The sequence below is a fragment of the Aphelocoma coerulescens genome, chromosome 22, assembly GCF_041296385.1.
Source record: "Aphelocoma coerulescens isolate FSJ_1873_10779 chromosome 22, UR_Acoe_1.0, whole genome shotgun sequence".
Taxonomy (NCBI): Eukaryota; Metazoa; Chordata; class Aves; order Passeriformes; family Corvidae; genus Aphelocoma; species Aphelocoma coerulescens.
This window is the reverse complement of record NC_091035.1, coordinates 120,383-140,860: the sequence shown is the minus strand read 5'-3', so window position 1 is coordinate 140,860 and position 20,478 is coordinate 120,383. Positions and strand designations below refer to the sequence as shown.

The window sequence follows — 20,478 nt, the reverse complement described above, 5'->3', positions numbered from 1 at the left end:
TGTGGGGCAGAGCAGGGAATGATCTGGAGCTGGGGTGTGGGGCAGAGCCGAAGGATGCTTGAAGGGCCGGTGTGTAGGGCAGAGAGCAGAGGGGATGTTTGGGGTTGATGTGTGGGGCCTGTGACCATGTGCCAGCCCACCATTCAGTTGACCCAGCAGGGAGCTGGATCACCCAGCACCAGCTCCAGCCTCAGTCCCAATCCCAGCCCCAGCCCAGCTGTGATGACACCTACCCTTGTCAGGGCGGGGGATTGTGGCTGCCCTGGAAGCAGCTGGTGGTGCAAGCACTGCCTCTTCACCATTTCCCCTGCACTGCCCAGACCCCTGGTGCCATGGCCAGCTGTGTGCCCTCTGTCACCCCTCTTGTCCCCACTGCCCCAGCACCAGTGGGTGCAGGACCCTCCTGTCCCCTCGGCTTCTTGTGCCCACTCATGCCACCCTGGGGACATGGCCTTCAGAGACATGGCCTTTAGGGACACCCCTCATCCTCGTGTCCATCCAGTGTGCCGGAGATTGTACCATGCTGGGAGGGCTGGGGATGTGTGTGGTCGGGCTTGCGTGGACTTGGGCTGTTGGGGTGTTTTCCTGGCACCTGTTTCACTTCCTGAAAGTGCTGTCCAGCCCTGCACAACTCCTGGGGCCGAGACTAGCACCACCATGACTCACTGTCAGGAAATTGCCAGAAACCCAGAGCTCCCTGAGCACTTCCTGTGCGCTGCTGAGCATCCGCAGGCTGTCACACTTGCTGGGATGTCCCCAAAGGCCTGAGGGCAAGGGGTCCTCCACTGTCGGGAGCCAGAGGTCGGAAGCCGCGGCGGGACGGGGAGCTCGGATCCCCGGCGGGGGGAGAAGAACAGACACCAGCCAATATGGTTGAAAACTAAACTCCGATTTATTCGCAGTCTCGAGGCACTTAAATAGTATACCAGCTTGTTAGCTTCAAGGGGCCTACTTATCAGGACATGTTTCTACTTCTACACAATCAGACTACATTGGCAGTCTTCCACAATCTTGTTATGTTCAGAGGAATCTTGCCCTTGCCTCCCTTATACTCCTAGATATCACACCTGCAAGTACGTTACTCCCTGAAATTTCTCAGGCTGGAACTGTTTTGCTTTTCACAGAGACTTTCCCACAGAAAGTGTCTCACGCACTCAGGCCCTAAAACCCTTCAGCTTAATAGCTTGCACAGCTCCTTTATTGATCCCAATAAATCCATTCTCCAACAAATTCCCCGTTTTTTCTCTTGTGCAAGCAAAGCTGGAGGGATCACAGATGTAGACTTTATATATTGTATACTGCAAGCATCGGGAGGCAAGGTGAACACACTGCCAGTCATAAAACTAGTTATAATTTTAACCTTAACAACCTTAATTATCCCTCTAAGTTGAGACCGTCTTTTTCTATAATTATGTAGTTAACTGATGTAACTTACTTATCTATTAGTCTAATATTAATAACACACACTTAACTTATTAAGCATTTGCAGGGTTATACTAACTTAGCTTTAACATTACTTACACTCTATACAACTTAACTTAGCAGAACTTAAAATTAACCTTACTTAACTTAACTTAGCTCAAACTTAACAATACTTAACTTAACACGAATTAATCTTAACACTACTTAAACCTTACACAGCTTAACTTTATCACTTAAATTCTGCAGAACTCAAGCTTGACAGAAATTAAACTTAAAAGAATTTAACCTTAACAGAAATTAACAGAAATCAGAACTACTCTTATCTCGAGATATTCAAAAAGAAACAATTTTTCACTTTACTGCTGAGTTTGGTGTTATACTCAAAAACATTTTGCAATATACCCAAAAATTCATGCAATTATTTTTCTTAGGTTTGTCTTTGGAAAGAGTTCCCCGACACCCACCACCAGTCACTAGCAACCACCTAGGGCAGCTGTTATTTTCGCCCGAGTCTCATTATTTCTCCCGCTATGGAGAGTGGTGGATCTGGCTAGTCCTCAGCTCCTTCACTCAGCCACGTCTCAGCCTCTCTCAAGGGTCCTCAGGACAGGTCTCAGAGTCCCAGCTGTTATGGTAGTGGCAACACGTCCCTCAGGAACTGATGCTGACTGTGCTTTCTTGTTTCGGGGTCCTGTAGCATGGCACCACTTTGCTGGGCACCTCTCTGGTCAGTGATGTAGCGATGACTTGTCCCTGTTGTTGCAGGACATTCTGCAGTGTTGCAGTCCACGTTCGTTCCCAGAGCAGGAACTGTGAAGGGGTTAACAACTGTAGGATACTGATGTAATGCTTTTGAACACAGGACATCTGCTGTAAAGACAAACTGTAAAATGCTTAGTATAGATAAGTTAGCAAGCTTTTTGATGACTTTTTGCATTACTTGTTGGTACTTCTCTTTCATTTGGGGCTGTTTTCGGGTCGCCCCGGCCGGCTTTGGCATTGCAGGCGATGAAACTGTAAAAGCCGCGCTGTTGCCGGCTGTCCCGCAGTTCGGCGCGGGGGGGTCACCCTCCGCCGCTTTTGGCCGGGCTGCTGCTTTCGGCCGGGCACCGGGGCTGCCGGTGTCTCTTTGGCCCGCCCGCGCCCCGCCCCCTGGGTCTGGTGTCTGTGCTCCCGCTCTCGCGGCCATTACTCTTCTGGCCGTCGGAGAGTTAACATCCGGCTCTGTCGGGTTTAGTAATTCTCGCAATGAGCTAACGCGCGCTGCTGTATTTTTAATGGCTTTTCTCGCGGCCAGCCCGAAGGACCGCGCTATCCTGGACTCCGCCGCGGTCTCTGGCTGCCGCTCTGTAAGTCCCGCGTCTGATACTTTCCCGGAGCTACTAAAGCTCGCGCTGCCGCTCTCTACAGTCTCTATGGCAACCGCGGCAACTGTCTTTCCTGTTTTTACTTCTGAGAAAGTACTAATTACTGCTCTCCAGGTGGATTTGGGAGCTCTTGTTTCTGTAGCTTTCATTTTAAACGATCTTGGATTAACTAGTTCCTTATAAAGGTTTATCTCCTTAATTTCCTGCTTTTCTAAAAAGCATAAAAACACATTAAAGGCTGCCTGAGTTTCCATGACCGCGTCCACAAACCCGCGACTCAGCGCGAAACCGCATTCAAAGCGAAAACCCCGCGTCTCTGCGCGAAACTATTACCCGCGGATAACCCGCGACCCCGCGACCAGCGCGAACCGTACCCGCGATCAGCGCGAACCCGCGCCTCAGCGCGGAAAACAAAACCGCGGACGAACCGCGAACCGCAAACCGCGAACTAAAAACCGAAAAACCCGCGGACTACGCTGATACCACCCGCGCCTCCGCGCGCCCCAAGTATCAGGGTACTGCAGCGTCCAGGCAAGCCTTTAGCAGCCAAGCGGCGAACCACCGATGTTAAGGTGGCCCAGGCTAGAGGTCGGCCGACCCTCCACACCCGCCGGCGCTGCCCCGGCACCGCATTAGGCTCCCGCCAGGGCAAAGGGAATAAAATACCAGTCCCAGTCCAAAGTCCCGTACTCCGCGTTCCAAGTTCCGAAGCCGCTGTCCCGAGTTCGATGTTCCGAGTTCAGTGTGCCGTGTTCGGGCGCCAGATGTCGGGAGCCAGAGGTCGGAAGCCGCGGCGGGACGGGGAGCTCGGATCCCCGGCGGGGGGAGAAGAACAGACACCAGCCAATATGGTTGAAAACTACACTCCGATTTATTCGCAGTCTAAAGGCACTTAAATAGTATACCAGCTTGTTAGCTTCAAGGGGCCTACTTATCAGGACATGTTTCTACTTCTACACAATCAGACTATATTGGCAGTCTTCCACAATCTTGTTATGTTCAGAGGAATCTTGCCCTTGCCTCCCTTATACTCCTAGATATCACACCTGCAAGTACGTTACTCCCTGAAATTTCTCAGGCTGGAACTGTTTTGCTTTTCACAGAGACTTTCCCACAGAAAGTGTCTCACGCACTCAGGCCCTAAAACCCTTCAGCTTAATAGCTTGCACAGCTCCTTTATTGATCCCAATAAATCCATTCTCCAACACTCCACGACACAGCGGAAGTCCCCAGGCCGTGGTAGAGGTCCCCAGGCCACGGTTGAGATCCTGAAGCCATGGTGAGGGTCACCAAGCCACGACGAGGATTGTGGGCCATGGATCACGGTGGGTGTTGCCAGGCTATACCAAGGGTCTGCAGGCCACGGTGAGAACTCTCTGGCCATTCTGGGGGTCCCCAGACCTCACAGAGGACCCCAGGCCCCGCCAAGGCCTGGCCCCGCTCCGCCCCGCTGCTTCACGCCAGACGGCGCAGCCGCTTTGGGCCGGGCTGGAAGGGCGGGGCAAAAGGGGCGGGGCGACGCGGCGTAGTGACGCAAGGGCGGGGCGGGGCGGGGCCAGTGATCGGGGCCGCTGTCAGAGCCGGGGCCGCGAGCGGGGCGTACGGACGTGTCGGTGGGTTCCACGGCAGGGCCGGACGGTGGAGCCGGGCCCAGCCGGGCCGGAGGGCCGGGAGCGGGGGCCGGGGCCGGAGCGGGGCGGGGCGGGGGTCGCGCCGGGGGCCGCGCTGGGCCGGGGGCCCGCGGTCGCGCCCCGGTGTCCTTGGCGCCGCCCGGGCGCCTGGGAGGAGGGGAGCCGGGGGGGCGGGACTATGGCGAGATGGACAGCCCTGCGGCCAATGGCAAAGCCCAGCTGTTGGCTTCGGCCCTACAGACAGCGAGGAGCACCGAGTCCGGGCGGCGGCGGCGGGCGGTGATTGGGGGGCGCGGGGCGGGGGCGGTCCTGGCGCGCTCAGGGGGCGGAGCGGGGTCCCAGTGCCCCTTCCCGCGCCCGCCGGCACGCGCGGCTCCCTCGCGCCTCACGGGTCCCCCCCGCGCCCTCTCTGCAGGGTGGCTTCGTTCCGTTTGCCCGGTCGGAGGATGCCGTCCGAGCCCGTGGCGCTCCCTGGAGATGTCTGGTGGGCTCTAGTGGGCCGGGGTCGGCGGTGTAGCGGCCACAGAGGGTCTGCCCCGGACCCCGCCCGCCGTGAGGCCCTCGCTTGCCGCGGGCCTGAAGGTGCCCGGTACTGGATCAGCTGTGGCTGCAGCCGGTGGCTCTGGCCCCGCTGCTTCCTGGAAAGTGGAGTTTATGCTGTTTTTAACCTAGGACGTATTCCTAAATTCCAAGTCGTTCCCAAGTACCCGCCCTCTAGGCTGACGTCCCCATCCCGATTGCGGGTGGGTCACATTTAGCTCTTTAATCTGCTTATTGGTGAGCTCTGGGCCGTCGTCTGTTGTGGGTATTCCTGAGGTTTGACCTTTTGGTGAGGTTTGGGCTGTGGCTGGCTGCCCCTCTGCACTTTCCTCAGTCATCACTCCCAGTGTGACCTTTGCATTCCTATTTGACCCTGATATCCCTTATCTCAGACTCGGTTTGCTATGTCTTTGCTTCTGGCTCTCTATTTTGATCCAACTTGCAATTGTCCCAGCTCCAAGCTTGTCTTGTCTCTGTCCAGGCTCCTAGCCAACCGTTCCTGCAAGAGATCCTCAAAGAGGATCCTCAAAGCTAGTTCTGCTTACTTTGGGTCAAACTCCGGCATTAACCTCACTGTTTTCCTGAGAGGTCACTGGATGCTGCTGAGTGGCAACACCGAAACTGGACATGAAACTGGAGATGTTGATGCTGCTTCTGCCCTAAAGCTTTTTCCCTGCCCTATGCATGCCTATGCTCTGGCACCTGATTCTGTTGATTCTCTGAAATATCACAGAATCGTGGAATGCTTTGAGTAGGAAGGGACCTGAAAGATCATCCAGTTGCACCCCCCCCCACCATGGGCAGGGACACCTTACACTATCCCAGGTTGCTCCAAGCCCCATCCAACCTGGTCTTGAACTTCCAGGGATGGGACAGCCATAGCTTCTCTGGGCAACCTGTGCTAGTGCCTCACCACCCTTGGAGGGAAGAATTTCCTCCCAGTATCCCATCTAACCCTGCCCTCTGGCAGTGGGAAGCCAATCCCCCTTGTTCTGTTGTTCCAGGCCCTTGTCTAAAGTCCCTCCTCAGCTCTCTTGGAGCCCCTTTAGGGATTGGGAGAGTCTCTAAGGTCTCCCTGGAGCCTTCTCTTCTCTACACTGAACATCCCTGACTTTCTCAGCCTTTCAGATAAATACCTGTGTGTGTTATGCTGTGCAGATCTGAAGAGGGTGGATCCCCAGTGCTGTGGCACTCGTGGTCTTGCACCTTTCTTGCCAGGTGTGATTGTGGGCAGGGTGGAAAGGACAAGTGGTTCCCTTTTTCCTATGGGTAAATCTGTCAAACACTTTGGCTGAATTCAGGTGACTCTGGGTCTTCCTCAGGCTGTTTGAACCAAAACCTTATGGTTTGTGATGGGAAGTGTAGCCCCTGTCGTGCCAGGCAGACAGAACTACAGGATCGCAGAATATGCTCAGCTGGAAGGGACCCACAAGGATCATCAAGTCCAACTCCTGGCCCTGCACAGGACCATCCCCAAGAGTCACACCCTGTGCCTGAGAGTGTTGTCTAAATGCTTCTTGAACTCTTGCCAGGCTTGGTGCTTTGACTGCTTCCCTGGGGAGTCTGTTCCAGTGCCCAAACACCCTCTGGGTGAAGAACCTTTTTCTAATATCTAACCTAAACCTCCCCTGACACAACCCTTGGGTCCTGTTACTGAGAAGAGATCAGTGTCTGAACTAGATTCAGCAAGACAAACCTGGAAGGCTGGCTAGCAAAACGCTGGCCATGGAGGTGTGTTGTTTTCTCTAGTCCCTTGTGAAATTTCTTTTTAATCTGGTGAACGCATGATAACTGCTTTGACATTGGGCTGCTGCTCATTAAACTCTTCTGGGATATGGCAACCAGCCAGCTGGGTCACCTCTAGCCTTGGGTCCTGCCTCTTGCAGGAGAAGCTGGGTGGAAAGGGCAGCTCCAAGAAGAGCAGCTCCAAGAAGAGCTGCTCCAAGTGCCTGCACTTCCTTCAGGATGATCCTGCTCCAGTGCTTTCCTTGGGCTGCGGTGGTTGGTTGGATGTGTGTAAACCCCATGGCTGACCCTGTGGCCAACCCCGTGGCTAACCCCACGCCTCCTGGTACATGCCCTACTGAAAACTGCAAGTTGGGACCTCTCAAAGGTCCCACACTGCCTCTGGGTTACTTTTCTGGGTTCTCTGAGCAGGGGAGAGTCCCTCTCTGGGTCTTTCATCTGCATTGACATTCTTGGGTCTGGGCTTTTGAGGAGAAGCAGTCTGTCCTGGAGTCCACTTCTCAAGTGCTTTGCACTACTATACCCCTGCTTTGCAAGCAATTTTCCCTGTAAATGGTTTCTTCCCAGCCTTATCCTGGTGCACGTCACAACAAACCAAGAAGAAGAAAACCTCGGCCAAGCAGAGTGGTCACAGAAATTGAAGCCCAGACCTACCTGGGAGGCAGAGCGACGGAAGAAGCTGAAATTAAGAGATGTGGGTGGCTTTGGTGTGCAGTGGCTCATTCGAAGCCAGTGTTGGGTACCCACCAAGCAAATTTGCTTCGCACTGTCATGACAGGGGAGATGGAGATGCCACGCTGCCAGGGATGGGAGAGGCAGACCTGGCCATGCCAAGTGTACTGAGTGTAAACTGCATTTCCAAGCCATGAGGGACCTGGCTGTGAGACAGGGTGGATGGATTACTCCAAATTAAAAACTGATCCTAAGCTCAGTTCTCCGTGCTCAGGGGAGGGGGTGGTCTCTGTTCAGTGCTCTCCTGCAGTTATTTGTAACCCACTTTTCTGTTCTCTCTCAACAGGAACTTGTGTGAGGCAAGAGGACAAAAATGCTTAACTTAAGGACTTGTGCGGCAAAGCTGAGGCCGTTGACGGCCTCACAGACTGTAAAGACAATTTCCCAACACAGACTGGCAGCACGTAGGACGTTCCAACAGCTCAGGTGCTACAGTGCACCAGTGGCTGCTGAACCGTTTCTGAGTGGGACTAGTTCTAACTATGTGGAGGAAATGTATTATGCTTGGCTGGAAAATCCCAAAAGTGTACATAAGGTAAGGATCAACGTTGCCAGGACGTCACCTTCACTTCTCTGTGTGTCTGAGCAGTGGGTGCAGGTAAGTGCCACCTCTTGAGGAGGAGTGAATTCATCTGTAGGGGCCAGACGTTTGTGGACGGTCCTTCTGCCTCACTTTGCCCCAAAGAAACAGCAGTGATTCCTTGAGCAAGAGCCAAGAGGAGCTTTTTCTGTTCAAGAGGGAACGCCGTGGGCTTGGGACACGGGCAGCATCCTGGATCACAAGCGGATACAAGGAATGGCTTCTGGGCATCCACCTGTAGCAAGCTCCCAATACTGTATTTTTTCCATCTCTGGTGGCTTATCAAGAGGGTTTATTCCAGAGTGGAGGATGGGGAAGAGGGCCAAGGAGGGTATTCTCCACACTGTGACTTGTTTCCTTTTTGTCTCAGGCACGGGTGGTGTTCTGTGTTGGGGCAGATGTAGCTAAGCTTGGCTTTGAGCTTGTGTGTGTAAAGCCAGACTGCTGATCTGCAGACTAGGAGGGGGACAAGGTCTGGTGGCCAGAGGAATTCCCACCAGCTGCTCCTGAACTTAAAACTGGGAAAACAATCCAGCTGTGGGCAGTATGTGCAGAGGTCTGTCCTGATCTGGATCCCTGAAGCTCTTCCAGCAAGACTGAGCCCAGCAGGTGAGGGCTCAGCTGGGAGGAGGAGTTCTGAAACCTGACAGCATTTTTCCCCATTCCCAGTGTTTCACAAGGAAAATGTTCCTCTAGTGACTAAGTCTCAGCATTACCCAGGGGATTTTTAGGACAGTTTTGAACATGTCCTGATGTGTCTTTATTCATGAGTCATGTGCAAACCAGGATAGAATGAGTGAATGAGCAACCAGGGGTATAAGGAATCCTATGTCCCAGCACTCATGGCAGTGTGGATGTGTTTTCAATGGCACTGATCCCACCCATCCAAAATGTAGGTGCTAAAACGTTCTTAACGTAGGATTTTCACAAAAAACGTTGACTTCATGCTTCTTTGGAGGGAAACAGACGGCTGAGCCAAACTACAGAATCGGAAGTCACAAAACATCTTAGTTTGGGTTGTGCCCTTTGCAAATAGCGACTTGAAAGCTGCCCAAGCGCATGGTACAGCCCCTCCTTCAGAGGTGCGATATTGAATTAAAAGCCATGAGCTTAAATACTGTAGCTTGATTTAAAAACAAGTGAGGGTTACACCACCTTGTCCCAGCAACAGGCACAATCATGTCTTTGGCAGAGAATCATGGTATGGTACCAGCTCTTTGATTCCAGACTCTGGACAGTCTTGAAAGTCACTCCGAGTGGATATGAGAGTAAACATCAGCACTGACCATGGAAGCTGGCTGGGAAGTGAATTTGGGTCCTGTGGCCAGACCTCTGGTTTGCTTCTGGTCTTGTCTCCTCGTTAATGTGGCTTGTCAGCCTGTCTGTAGGTAGGCAGGGCATGTGCACACTTGGCTGAAGAAGTTGGAGGAGAATTTAGGTTGGAAGGAGACTTTGGAGCTTCTGTCCAAGCATCCAGCTTGGAGGTGGCCTCTAGCTTGTTGGTGACATCCATCTTCATGGCTAGACCAGGTCACCTGGGGCCTTGTGCAGTCAGGTTTTGAGCCTCTGTAAGGGTGGAGCTTTTACCACCTCTCCAGGCCCCAAGTCCAGTGTTTATGGTGAAGGATTCCAAGTGTGTGATTTCTGAGTGACTGATCCCCTGGAAATCAACAGCTCTGGAAGTACTTCCAGTGCTCAGAGAGCAGTGGAGTAACTGACATAGGATTTTTCCTCCAGCGTGGCTGGGACTCATTTGTGACAGCAGGAAGATCAGTGAATGAAATGAAATGAAATGAAATGAAATGAAATGAAATGAAATGAAGTCTTGCCATTTCCAGGAAGCAAACCTGAGACTCATGATGAAAAAAGCAAGTCTCAAAGACTGCTTTTCCAACAAAACCAAGCTGGAGTCCTGCTTGACAGAAAGGGGTTGGAGTAGGGAGATGGGACTATATGACCTTTGAGTGTCTTTTCTAACCTAAACTGTTCTGTGATCCTACAAAATCCAGCTCCAGGTCCCAGAACTTTTGGTGGGCTTGATGCGTGTGTTGATGTGGACTTTGCTGGTGCTTCCTGGTGCACTTGGCCTCATTCTGGCCTTGTCTCTTGTGTGGACTCCACCTCGTTCCACTGACCTGTTTACCAAGATTCCTTCCCAGCTCCTCTCTGCACTCGTTTGTCCTGTCTTCACTTTTCCATGGGTCCCCTGTTCCTGGTGGGATGCTGAGCTGCTGTGCTCGGGCTGGGCTTGCAGCCATCTCTGGTCATGTTGGCTCGCAGTCTTCATCAGCCTGTGTGCCCTCCTGGGGGAGGAAAGTGCCACTCCTGTCCTTGATAAGCGTTGGCCTCCATCCTGCCAGATGAAGGGTCAGATCATAGGGTGGAGCTCTTGGAAGGAGTCACGCTGTCACGCCGACCTGGCTGAGGTTTTTCTGTCCCTGTGTAGCACAGAGACCAGCTGCTCCTCGCTGTGCTGCGTCCCACTAGGGAGGGACACGTTCAAGTGGGAAGAGCTGGGGTGTCTTTGCTGTTGTCACCAAAAACCTCTAAGGCTTCCAGCTGATGTGGTGGTCCCAGCTGAGCACACAGAATCCATTTCCTCCTTGTAGACACCAGGGGTTTAAACTGCAGCACAAGCTTTAGTGCTTGCTTAAAATAGGGAAGGTAAAAAATAGGTTATTTTAGGGAATTTTCTGCATGGAATCCTTTAGCTGAACTCCAGTTTCAAAGTCCGATGAGCAGAGTTGGATAATAGTAACAATAGAATAATAAAAATTAGAGCAGAGTGGGAGAAAGGGGAGATGAGGGCATGGGGGATGGGTGCCAGGGGGCTGCCACAGGGTCGGTGCTGCTTGGTCCTGGACCTCATCCCGTGGATGTGGGGACACCATCCTTCTGCCCCCTGTTTGACCATCTTGGGTGCTTGGCACAGACCACACTGTCTTCCCATATCCTAAGCAACATCATGGGTGCTTCAAGGAAGGTGGCCAAAGAGCTGTGGCTGCAGGTGGGTGGTACCTGCGTACACCTGGGGTAGGTTCAGCTTCCTTAAGCAGCACCCCTGGAGTTTGGGTTGAACCAGGGGACAGGGACCCAGCTCTCCTCATGGATCTGTACATGAAACAGCCCTTAACACAGACTCCTTAACATGCCAGTGTTTGGGATTTTAAATTAAAAGGGGTGACCCCATCACAGCTCAGAAAACTGAAGGTCCTTGTCTAGGTTGATAAGGGACACGGCAATGTGCATAGCATGAGCCCATTGGTTGCTGCTTGACTGCCTGCTCTCAGCAAAGATTATCTGCCCTAAATTTGGTTCGGGCTACTTCTCCTCCTTCAGCCTTAAGTTCTGATATTCCTCTTCTTCTCCCTGCGGACCATGCCAAGCAGGGTTGGTGCTTCTGGAGCCCATGGCAGGGGAAGGAGCAGGAAGCAGCCTGAGCTGGAGGTGGAAGCTGTGTGTCCCTTATGCACCTCCCAGCCTGAAGCACCCTCAATGCCTGCAGTGGATAGGAAATGTCACCCCTGTCCTCTTGCTGTGCATGCCTGACCTCCCAGCTGGGAAGCTGGGACATGACAGTATGAGCCCACACCCTTCTTTGGGAGCTGAGTCTCGTAGAAGGTGCTTGTTTGGCTTGGTGAGCTGGTTTGGGGCTGTTCCCAACAGAAGAGCCAGCCCTGAGCTCCACTCACAGAACCGAGCTCAGGGTCCCTCTAAAGCCTGAACTATCCTGGTGTGTGGCAGACAGCTGGCTCACCAATCCCGCTTTGCCAGTGCATGGAGGAGCGCTGGGAAAGCCAGTCCAGACTAATGCTTTGTGTTGTGTCTGTGGGACTGTCTAAAAATGCTCTGAATCTGAGCTTTCTCGTACCCAAAATGTGTGTCTGTGTATCTTATATCCTGTATGTGTCTATGCAGTGTATAAAAGTGAGTGGAGCACTCTCAGAGTTGCCACAGGCACAGAGAAGTCAGAGGGGAATAACCCCATGAGTTTATTACTGCCATTACCTTTGTCAAATGCCAGATTAAGGCGAAGTTCTCCTTCCTGTGATAAAACAGGATAACTCTGATGAGGCTGTTCAGCCTCTCCCGTGGGAGATGTGAGCTCCAGAGGCACCTCTGTGCTCCCCAGAAACTCTTGGGATGGCCCTTGGATTCTCTTGAATTCAAAACCACATCAGCAGGTTGAAAGCTGATGTTTTTATGGCACTTATCAGGGCCCTAGCCTGCCCTGTGCCATCCGGACATCATGCTGTGAAGCAATAAAGCACTCAGTGAAAGTGCCCAAGCTGACCCAGCCAGTGACACACCTTGTTTGCAGAGTTTAAAGGGAACTTTCTCTTCCAAACCAGAAGCAAATTGCAACTCCAAGAGGTATGAATGGCAGAAGGGAGAAGGTTATAAAGGTGACACCCCTGGCTCTGTCCCTGTCCCCAGCCCCCTCCCAGGTTGACAGGTGCTCCTTTGCCCTTGCCTGTCTTTATTTGCCAGTACACAAAACAACCTTAAACCACGGAGCAAAGCAGCCAGCCAGGTTCCTCTCCATCCCAAGGGCACAGAGGCCATCCCTGGGTCCTTGTCCCTCCGTTTGCAGGAGCTGATGGCTTTGGGGGCATCCAGGAGCTCAGTGAGCCTGGGGAAGGGAAGAGCAGGGATGGAACATAAAGCAGATCCTCCTCTTTTCCCACTGAAATTTCCTTTAGCAGTCAGAACAGGGTTGGGTGTTTTCTGTCTTCCCTTTTTTTTTCCCCTTGGGGGAGTGATTGTTTATCAGTTACAGTGTCAAAATGTTCCAGATTTTATTTATGTTCCTTTAGCGTGACCTGTTTCTAAATTTATTCACCTTGTGCAGTCATGTGGTGGGGCGATGGGGTGCTTGGGTAAATTGGGGCTGGAAATACCTTCCTGGGACATGTGATGGGTGCTGCAGCTGGAGGAGCTCTTGGAGGGAGCAGCTGAGCTGAGGTGACTCCAGCAAAGGGCAGGTTTTCAGTCCTCCCCACGCTGCTTCCAGGGGACAAAAACTGTTTTTTGCCCCAAACAAACCCTGCTTTGAGGGCACTTTTCTACCTCATTTAAACACTTTGGGGATGGCTGGGCTTTGCCCACCTGTGATCACCAAGGTTGTATTTGGTGCCCTCCAAGGTGCAGGATGCCAAGCTCCCAGTCGGTGGAGAGACCCTTGGGCTGAAACCAGCATGCAAATCCCACGGGATTTGTTTGCCCTAGCTAGCTTGCTGGGTCTGTGCTGGCACACAGCTGCTGTTCTGCTGTGCCCTCATCCTTTGCCATCATTTGGCGGCACATGAGACAAGGCACAAGCGTGACGGGAGGATGTGGCTTGGACTTCGTTTGGCCAGGCTCTCTCCTTCCCCAGATCTGTTGGTGCTTCTGCAAGGAGACAGGTTAACTTGGGTTTGGCCTGGGACACTTCCAGGTTTTTCAGACAGTGCTGGAAAAGTATGACAGTACACCAAGTCTGTCAAGGGCTTTTTTCCTTTCCAAGTGTTTTGGTTTGTTTTCTTAACACCTAAAAATGCCCATCTGCAGAGGGAACAGGAGCAGAGCCTGTTGGCAGCTGCCTCATTCTGGGCATGGGAGAGCTGGTATGGGACTACCTCCATAGTGCTGGCATTGGTGTCACCAAAAGGACGGGGAAAAATTGAAGAAGAGGTAGAAAAAGAAAAACATTGCTGGTTGAGGGCTGAACAACACAGCTGATGTGGGGATTTAGGTCTCAGACCATTCAGACCATGGAAAGATGAAGAGGTGTATTTGATTACAAGGCCAAAATATTTTTCAGAAAATAATTGGGGTATTTAGAGGGCAGTGGCTTCCCCTGGGGAGAGGGAAATGGGCTGGAAGTCCAGGCTGGGGCTCGTTGCTCAGAGCAGCGGTTCTGAGAGCAGAGCCAAGGGACGGGGTATCACTGTGTCCTGTCCTGGGTGCCACTGCCAAGAGAGGGGTGGCTCAGGTGTTGGCCTCATGCCAAGAGAAGCAATCTGTATGGATGGGAAGTGGGATAGCGATGTAGCTGGAATAGTGGGAGAGCTTTAGTGCTTTTTTGTTCAAGGCAGGTGGGTGCCTTCAGCAGTGGCTGCATGGAGCTGAGGTACAGGGGAGAAGGCAGCTCTGTCCCCGACTTTGGCACTAGAGCTGAGACCTCTGTAACCTCAGCTGAGGAGGTATTTGGGCTGCAAGTGATGACCCTGGTCACCTCTCTTCTTTCCTTTTTCTAGTCATGGGACATCTTTTTTCGCAATGCCAATGCTGGAGCTGCTCCAGGCACTGCTTACCAAAGCCCCCCTCCACTGACTACCAGCCTCTCTACCCTGTCCCAAGCCCAGTCCCTGGTTCAGGCACAGCCTAACGTGGATAAACTGGTGGAGGACCATCTTGCAGTGCAATCTCTCATCAGGGCATATCAGGTAAGTGGACTTTGTGCCGAGGAGGGTCGCATCCTTTGTAGAGGGGCTTGCGGTGGCTGAGGTGGGCTGGATTTAGTGTTAGTGATCTGCGTGTTTGCATGGAGAGCACGAAGGATAGGAGCTGGGCTGCCTGGTTTGGAATAGGAGCAGCTGATCTATTGGGGCAGAAGCTCAGCTGATGCTTTGCCAGACAATAGGAAGATTAAAGCTATTGTCATCCAAACAGGGTGGCAGGGAGGGGGAGGTCTTCTCCACACATGGTAGTTTGCTGCTTTCTGGAATGCTGCTCCTGTGCTGTGGGCTCCTGTCATGCTTAGCAGTGGCATGGAGCACTCATCCTGCTTCCCCCCTGCTGCTGACAGAACTTCCAAGGTCCTAAAATAAAAACTCAGGAAACACTGCCATGTGATTCGCAACCTGATAGAGGCCTCTGGTGCTGATGGGCTGCAGCTCAGACCAATGCTGTCAAGTCAGCCTTCTGGGAGAAACGAATTTGGAGCAGGAAAGAAACATCCTCTGGCTGGGGGAAGGCCAGCAAGTATTTTAACTTGGGAGAACATTTAAATGTGTTTCTACATCTGTGTTACAGTTTTACTTTTTGTTGTGCTCTGGTTTATCAAGTATGGGGGCTGTAATTATGGCAGTGGTGAGAAGTTAATGAACCCAGATACTGTGCAGTTGTGACCGTGAGCTTCTCACCTGTTCCTGTGATGAAGCACTTGCAGTGCTGTGCAGTTGTGTTCCTGCTGAGGTATGGGGGAAATCCAGTGTAAAAGGCTTTGAGTTATGGCAGGAACTATAGCACTGGGCAAGTCCAAAGGTCTGCCCAGCCTTGGCCCTGCTCTCTGGCTCCAAGATAGTGCCCCTGCCCTGCCTGCCTCTGCAACTGCAGCGCTGATGTCAGCATCGGGACCTGTTTGCGAGGGCCTGCATGGCTGATTCCATGAGAGATGACCACCCTGCCAGCTCTCAGGCAGCTCCTGCCAGTGGAACAAGCGGGCAGACGCCGAGTTTGAACATGCAGTGACTGATGTAGTTGGAGGCAGAAGCTCAAAGTCAGTGATTTGAACACAAAATCCGTAACCTCTTCAGCATGCTCGTCTCTTCTTCAGGCTCTGAATGGCAGCGCAGGAAGATGATGGCTCTTGGATGTATTTTTCTAAGCTATTTGTAGTGAGAAACCCACCTCCCTCTGTGCCCTGGTGTCACAGTAGAGCTGTAGCTGCAGCAGGATGTCCAGGTGGGGAGGTTCAGGACGGTATATGGAGGTATGAAAGAGTAGGAAGGTGAAGGAAGCCCTGCATGTGATTGGTAACCTACTTAAAACATCACACAAGAATTTCTTTCTTGGATCGAGCTTGGTTTTCCCTGTAATTACAGGTGAGCAATTACTACTCTGCTGCGGCATCATTGAGGACTCCTTAATTGCAACTGTGTTTGCATGTCCAAATCATTATTAATTTTGAGTTGTAGAGTGGTTTGGCTTGGCAGAGATCTTACAGACCATCTGGTTCCCACCTCCCTGGCACAGGCAGGGACACCTTCCACTATGCCAGGTCACTCCAAGCCTGGACCAGCCTGGCCTTGAACGCTTCCAGGGATGGGGCAGCCACAGCTTCTCTGGGCAACCTGTGCCAGGGCTTCACCACACTCACAGGGAAGAATTTCTTCCCAATATCCCATCTGACCCTGCCCTCTGGCAGTGGGAAGACATTCCCCCACGTCCTGTCCCTCCAGGCCCTTGTCCAAAGTCCCTCTCCAGCTCTGTTTAGGCACTGGAATGGGCTCCGAGATCTCCCCGGAGCTGTCTCTTCTCCAGGCTGAACACCTCCAGTTCTCCCAGCCTGACTCCAGAGCAGAGAGGCTCCAGCCCTTGGAGCATCTTGTTCCTTGTTTTGGCTTGTGTTGCATATGGACGCTAACAAACAGCATGGCTTCTGTGGGGAAAGAGGTGTTTTCTTTGCTCCCACACTGATTTGAGGATTTTCTGTGTACCTGCGAATTTCTGAGGTAATCTGAAAGCCACCAGGTGTCCTCAGCTCAAAGCTGTTTGCTGGAGTAAGTAGCCTCCTGGTGCCACTGAGAGCATCCTAGCCATGGGGAGCTTCCATCCTGCTGACTGCTATGTGATGGGCTCACGCCTGTGCTTTGCTGCAAGATAGACAAGCAAATAGTTCACACTGATAGAATAGACAGAACTGGCCCAGAGGAGCTTTCCTGTGGCCATCAGTGCTCAGGGCTGTGGTGTCACCTGGCCCTGCAGAGAGCAGGGGGTAATGGTGCTTTCTTTACAGTTTGCCTTGATGCCGGTGGCTGATTTCAGACTCCTCGGCTAGTAAAACCACAAAAATCCCATCCTAAAATCCCCATGGGATGCTCTGAATAGGAATGCCTTCTGGTAAATAAGGTCAGATCAATGTGTCTGGTTTGTACAAGAGGTTTAGTAATCCACTTGTATTTGAGTGCTTTTCCTAGCTGGTAGCAGATTTGATGCCCAGGGTATTGCTTGGAAGGAAGGCTCTGCACCCTGTACCATGGCAGTTGTATTTCTGCCCCATTCCCAGCATCGCTGAGCCTGAAACTGCCAACGAATGACCTGTGGCTCACCAGTTGGAGGGTGCTGGCCACCAAGATGACCTGAGTTTGCCCAGTGAGATGTGCTGGGATCTGTCCATGGGTACCTACCTCTGTGGCAGCAAAAACCCAGAACTCCTCATCACCTCCTGTTGTTCTCTGTGGCACCCAATGTGGATTCAGACCCAGCACAGGAATTCCTGGCCTGACTGCTGCTGCCAGGAGCTGTCGGGACTCCCTTGGTGCAAAAGCTCTTTGTTATTTCCACACCTGGCCCTTCACAGGAGAGTGCTACGGCTTCTACCGTGGACTCCTTTCTCCAGAGGGATGCTGTGACCTGCTGCACAGCTGGGCAAACGTTCCTCAGACACATTCCCTGGCCTTTCAGGAGCTACTGCTGCTGGTGGAAAGCACCTGTTTTCTCGGCCCTCTTGGCAAGAGAGCACCTATACCAAAATATGGAAAATTCATATAATCCCAGAATACTTGGTATTGGAAGGGTCCTTAAAGCTTATCTTGTTCCACCCTGCTGCCCCCCTGCCATAGGCAGGGACACCTACTGCAACCTTCCAATTTGCTCCACAAGGCACATGCAACCTGGCCTTGAACACTGCCAGGGAGGGGGCAACCACAGCTTCTCTGGGCAAATTGCCTCTTCATGTGCCTGTGATGCTTAGGAGGAGATCATCAGTGTGAAGTTACTGCATCTGTAGAGAGGAGCTGCTCGAGTTGGACACTGGGAAAGCATCAGGAGACCCTTACACCCTGTCTCTGCTGTGCAGGAGCTTGCCATTGCCCCGTACCCCTGCCAAACCTGGTGTGAGGTAGAGCAGTCCTGATGGCTGCTGGCACTCTCCTGTGTGCTGTAGGTGACACTAAACCCAACTTCTCCAGGCTTCAGCTGCAGCTAGAATTGGGGTAGCTCTGCACAAAATGTGAAGAGGGAAACTCTGAATGAAATTTTCTAACTTCTTTTTTTTAGGAATGTTTCTTCAATTAACTTGTTTTAATGACTAATCTGTGTTGTTGCTTCCAGGTCAGGGGTCACCACATTGCAAAGCTTGATCCTCTCGGCATTAGTTGTGTAAATTTTGATGATGCACCAGTAACTGTTTCTCCAAACGTCGGTGAGAATTACTCTGCAAATTAATTCTAATGTAATTTAACTTTTTTACCCCTCCCCTCTTTTGTTTTTCTCTCCCTTTTGGTTCCTGTTCTCCTTTCCATTCCTGGTGCATTTCATAGATTCGAGGGCATCATGTAGCACAACTCGATCCACTGGGCATCTTGGATGCAGATCTGGACTCCTCCCTTCCAGCCGATATTATCACATCCACAGACAAACTGGGTGAGGGCTTTGAGAGCAGTTGGTGCTGCATTGCTTGAGCTCCCCTCTCTTTCACAGCTTCTTAGGTAGATTGCTTCACAAGTCGGGGATCTGAAGTTTCCTTAGTAATGATCACTCTAAAATTGTAGTTGCCGGCAGCAGCAGCAGTGCAGTCCTGCCACCCTCCGGCTGTCACCCCAGTACTCAGCTCATGTTTCTTCAACCAGTGCCATCACTGATCGTGCTGACCCAGAAGCAAAAAACCCAGAAGGGCTGGAAGCAATTGCATCTTCTGGAATTGCAAAGCAGAGAGGTTTTGTGTTGGTGAGAGCTGGAGGTCTGTTCTCTCAGCTCCTCTTGCTGCACTTGGGGACCCTCAGAGCTGGGGGTGAATGCACTGGGTTCATCTCTGCAGGGCTGAGGCTGCCCTCCTGAACTTCCAGCTTGCCCCAGCATCTCTAAATCCTTTAACTGCCGTTTTTCCAAGACTGAGCTATGAGTCCCTACTGGTGATCATAACAAGGAAGCTTTGGGATGCATTCCTGTCCAAGTAGAGAGGCGGAAATCCAAATGTGTTTGAGTGAGAGCTGCATGGGTGTTGTAGAGACGTGTGTGTGGGGTCCCCAGGACTTGAAATCCTGATCTGAAAGTGCTTAAACCCAGCACCTCTCTGTGTGCCTTAGAGCTGATTTCTGTAGTTTGCTACCATTCTCCCAGCCAGGATGAGGTTGCTGAACTCTGTCACCTCACTGGTGCTTCCCAGGGTGGTTCCCTGGCACTCGGAGTGCTCCAGAGGCATGCTCATGCTCCTAACATAGAGTAGAAGAGCAGTGATGATTACTAACCTCGCCAATTGAAACAGCCAATCAGAATGCACGGTGCATGTAAATCGCCTTGATTCCTTATTCGTCTGCCAGCACAGGGACACCAGCCCTGGACCTGCTGGACCTTCCAACAGGATTACAGTGTGCCAGGAGCGGTAGGGAAGGGAGTAGGTTTTGGTTGGACCAGTTCACTGGATGATGAGGAAGCTGCTTCATCCCACAGTCTGGACTCTGACATGCTTCTCTGGAGGACCAAACCTTGGCTGAACCTCAGGGGCAGTCCAGCTCCAGCTTGGAGCATGTCCTGTGCCTGAGATATTTTGATGGCAAGAGGTGGGGAGATGATGGCTGTGAGCCCAGCTGTGGGAGAAGACGTGCTCATAGTCAGCACTTCGAGGAAAGCAGGGAGACTTTTTAGGTGAACTTGGAGTCACTTACCATGGTTGGGTAGTGGAGAGGATGAGGAAAGGCTTTTCCAGCTCAGGGTTTTTAGCCTCTGCTGTGGGCACTACAGTTCTGAAGCAGAGCAGGAGAGGAGAGCCCTGAAGCCTTACGCCTGGTGGATGTGTATCCCTTTTGAGTAGAGCAGGGCCTGGATGAAACCCAGAGAGAGTCAACTGCGAGTGGTGGCAGTGACAGCTGTCCCTCAGCAGGAAAGGGAGCTGGGTGTGGGGAGCAGAGTTACCGTGCTGCTCAGGAAGTCATAGACTGACAGAATGGTCTGGGCTGGAAGGGACCTTAAGAGGTCACCTAGTCTAATCCCACTGCCACAGGCAGGGACACCTTCCACTAGACCAGGTTGCTCCAAGCCCTGTCCAACCTGTCCTTGGACATTTCCAGGGATGGGGCATCCACAGCTGCTCTGGGCAACCTGTGCCAGGGCCTCACCACCCTCACGGGGAAGAATTTCTTCCTTATGTCCAATCTAGCCATGCCCTTTGTCAGTGTGCAACCCTTGTCCCTTGTCCTGGCACTGCAAACCCTGGTAAAAAGTCTCTCTGCTCCTTTCCTGTAAGTCCCTTTATGCACTGAAAGGTCACAACAGGATCTCCTGGAGTTTTCTCTCCTCCAGGCTTGACACCCCCAGCTTTCCCAGTCTGTCTCCATAGCAGAGGGGTTCCAGGCCTTCAAGCATCTCTGTGACCTCCTCTGGACTTGCTCTAGCAGATCCACATCTGTCTTGCCCTGGGGACCCCAGTGCTGGAGGCAGCACTGGTGGGGTCTCACCTGAGTGAAGCAGAGGAGTAGAACGCCTCCCCTCAGCCTTCTGGTCACACTTCCGATGCAGCCCAGGACATGTATGGATT

The 20,478-nt window shown here is 52.3% G+C and overlaps 1 protein-coding gene across 2 annotated transcripts in view; it reads left to right on the top strand.

Annotated features, from left to right (window-relative positions):
• The first annotated feature begins 4,327 nt into the window (after positions 1 to 4,327).
• Positions 4,328 to 20,478, top strand: part of OGDH (oxoglutarate dehydrogenase) — a 32,320-nt gene continuing 16,169 nt past the window's right edge. The window contains exons 1-4 of one of the 2 annotated variants that reach the window (XM_069035516.1): positions 4,328 to 4,402; positions 7,725 to 7,973; positions 14,258 to 14,446; positions 18,266 to 18,368. In XM_069035516.1, the coding sequence (XP_068891617.1) occupies positions 7,752 to 7,973; positions 14,258 to 14,446; positions 18,266 to 18,368 (514 nt within the window). In that variant the 5' untranslated portion in view covers positions 4,328 to 4,402; positions 7,725 to 7,751. Of the gene's footprint in view, positions 4,403 to 7,724; positions 7,974 to 14,257; positions 14,447 to 18,056; positions 18,148 to 18,265; positions 18,369 to 20,478 lie in introns of both variants that reach the window. The other variant, XM_069035517.1, reaches the window with a different exon arrangement.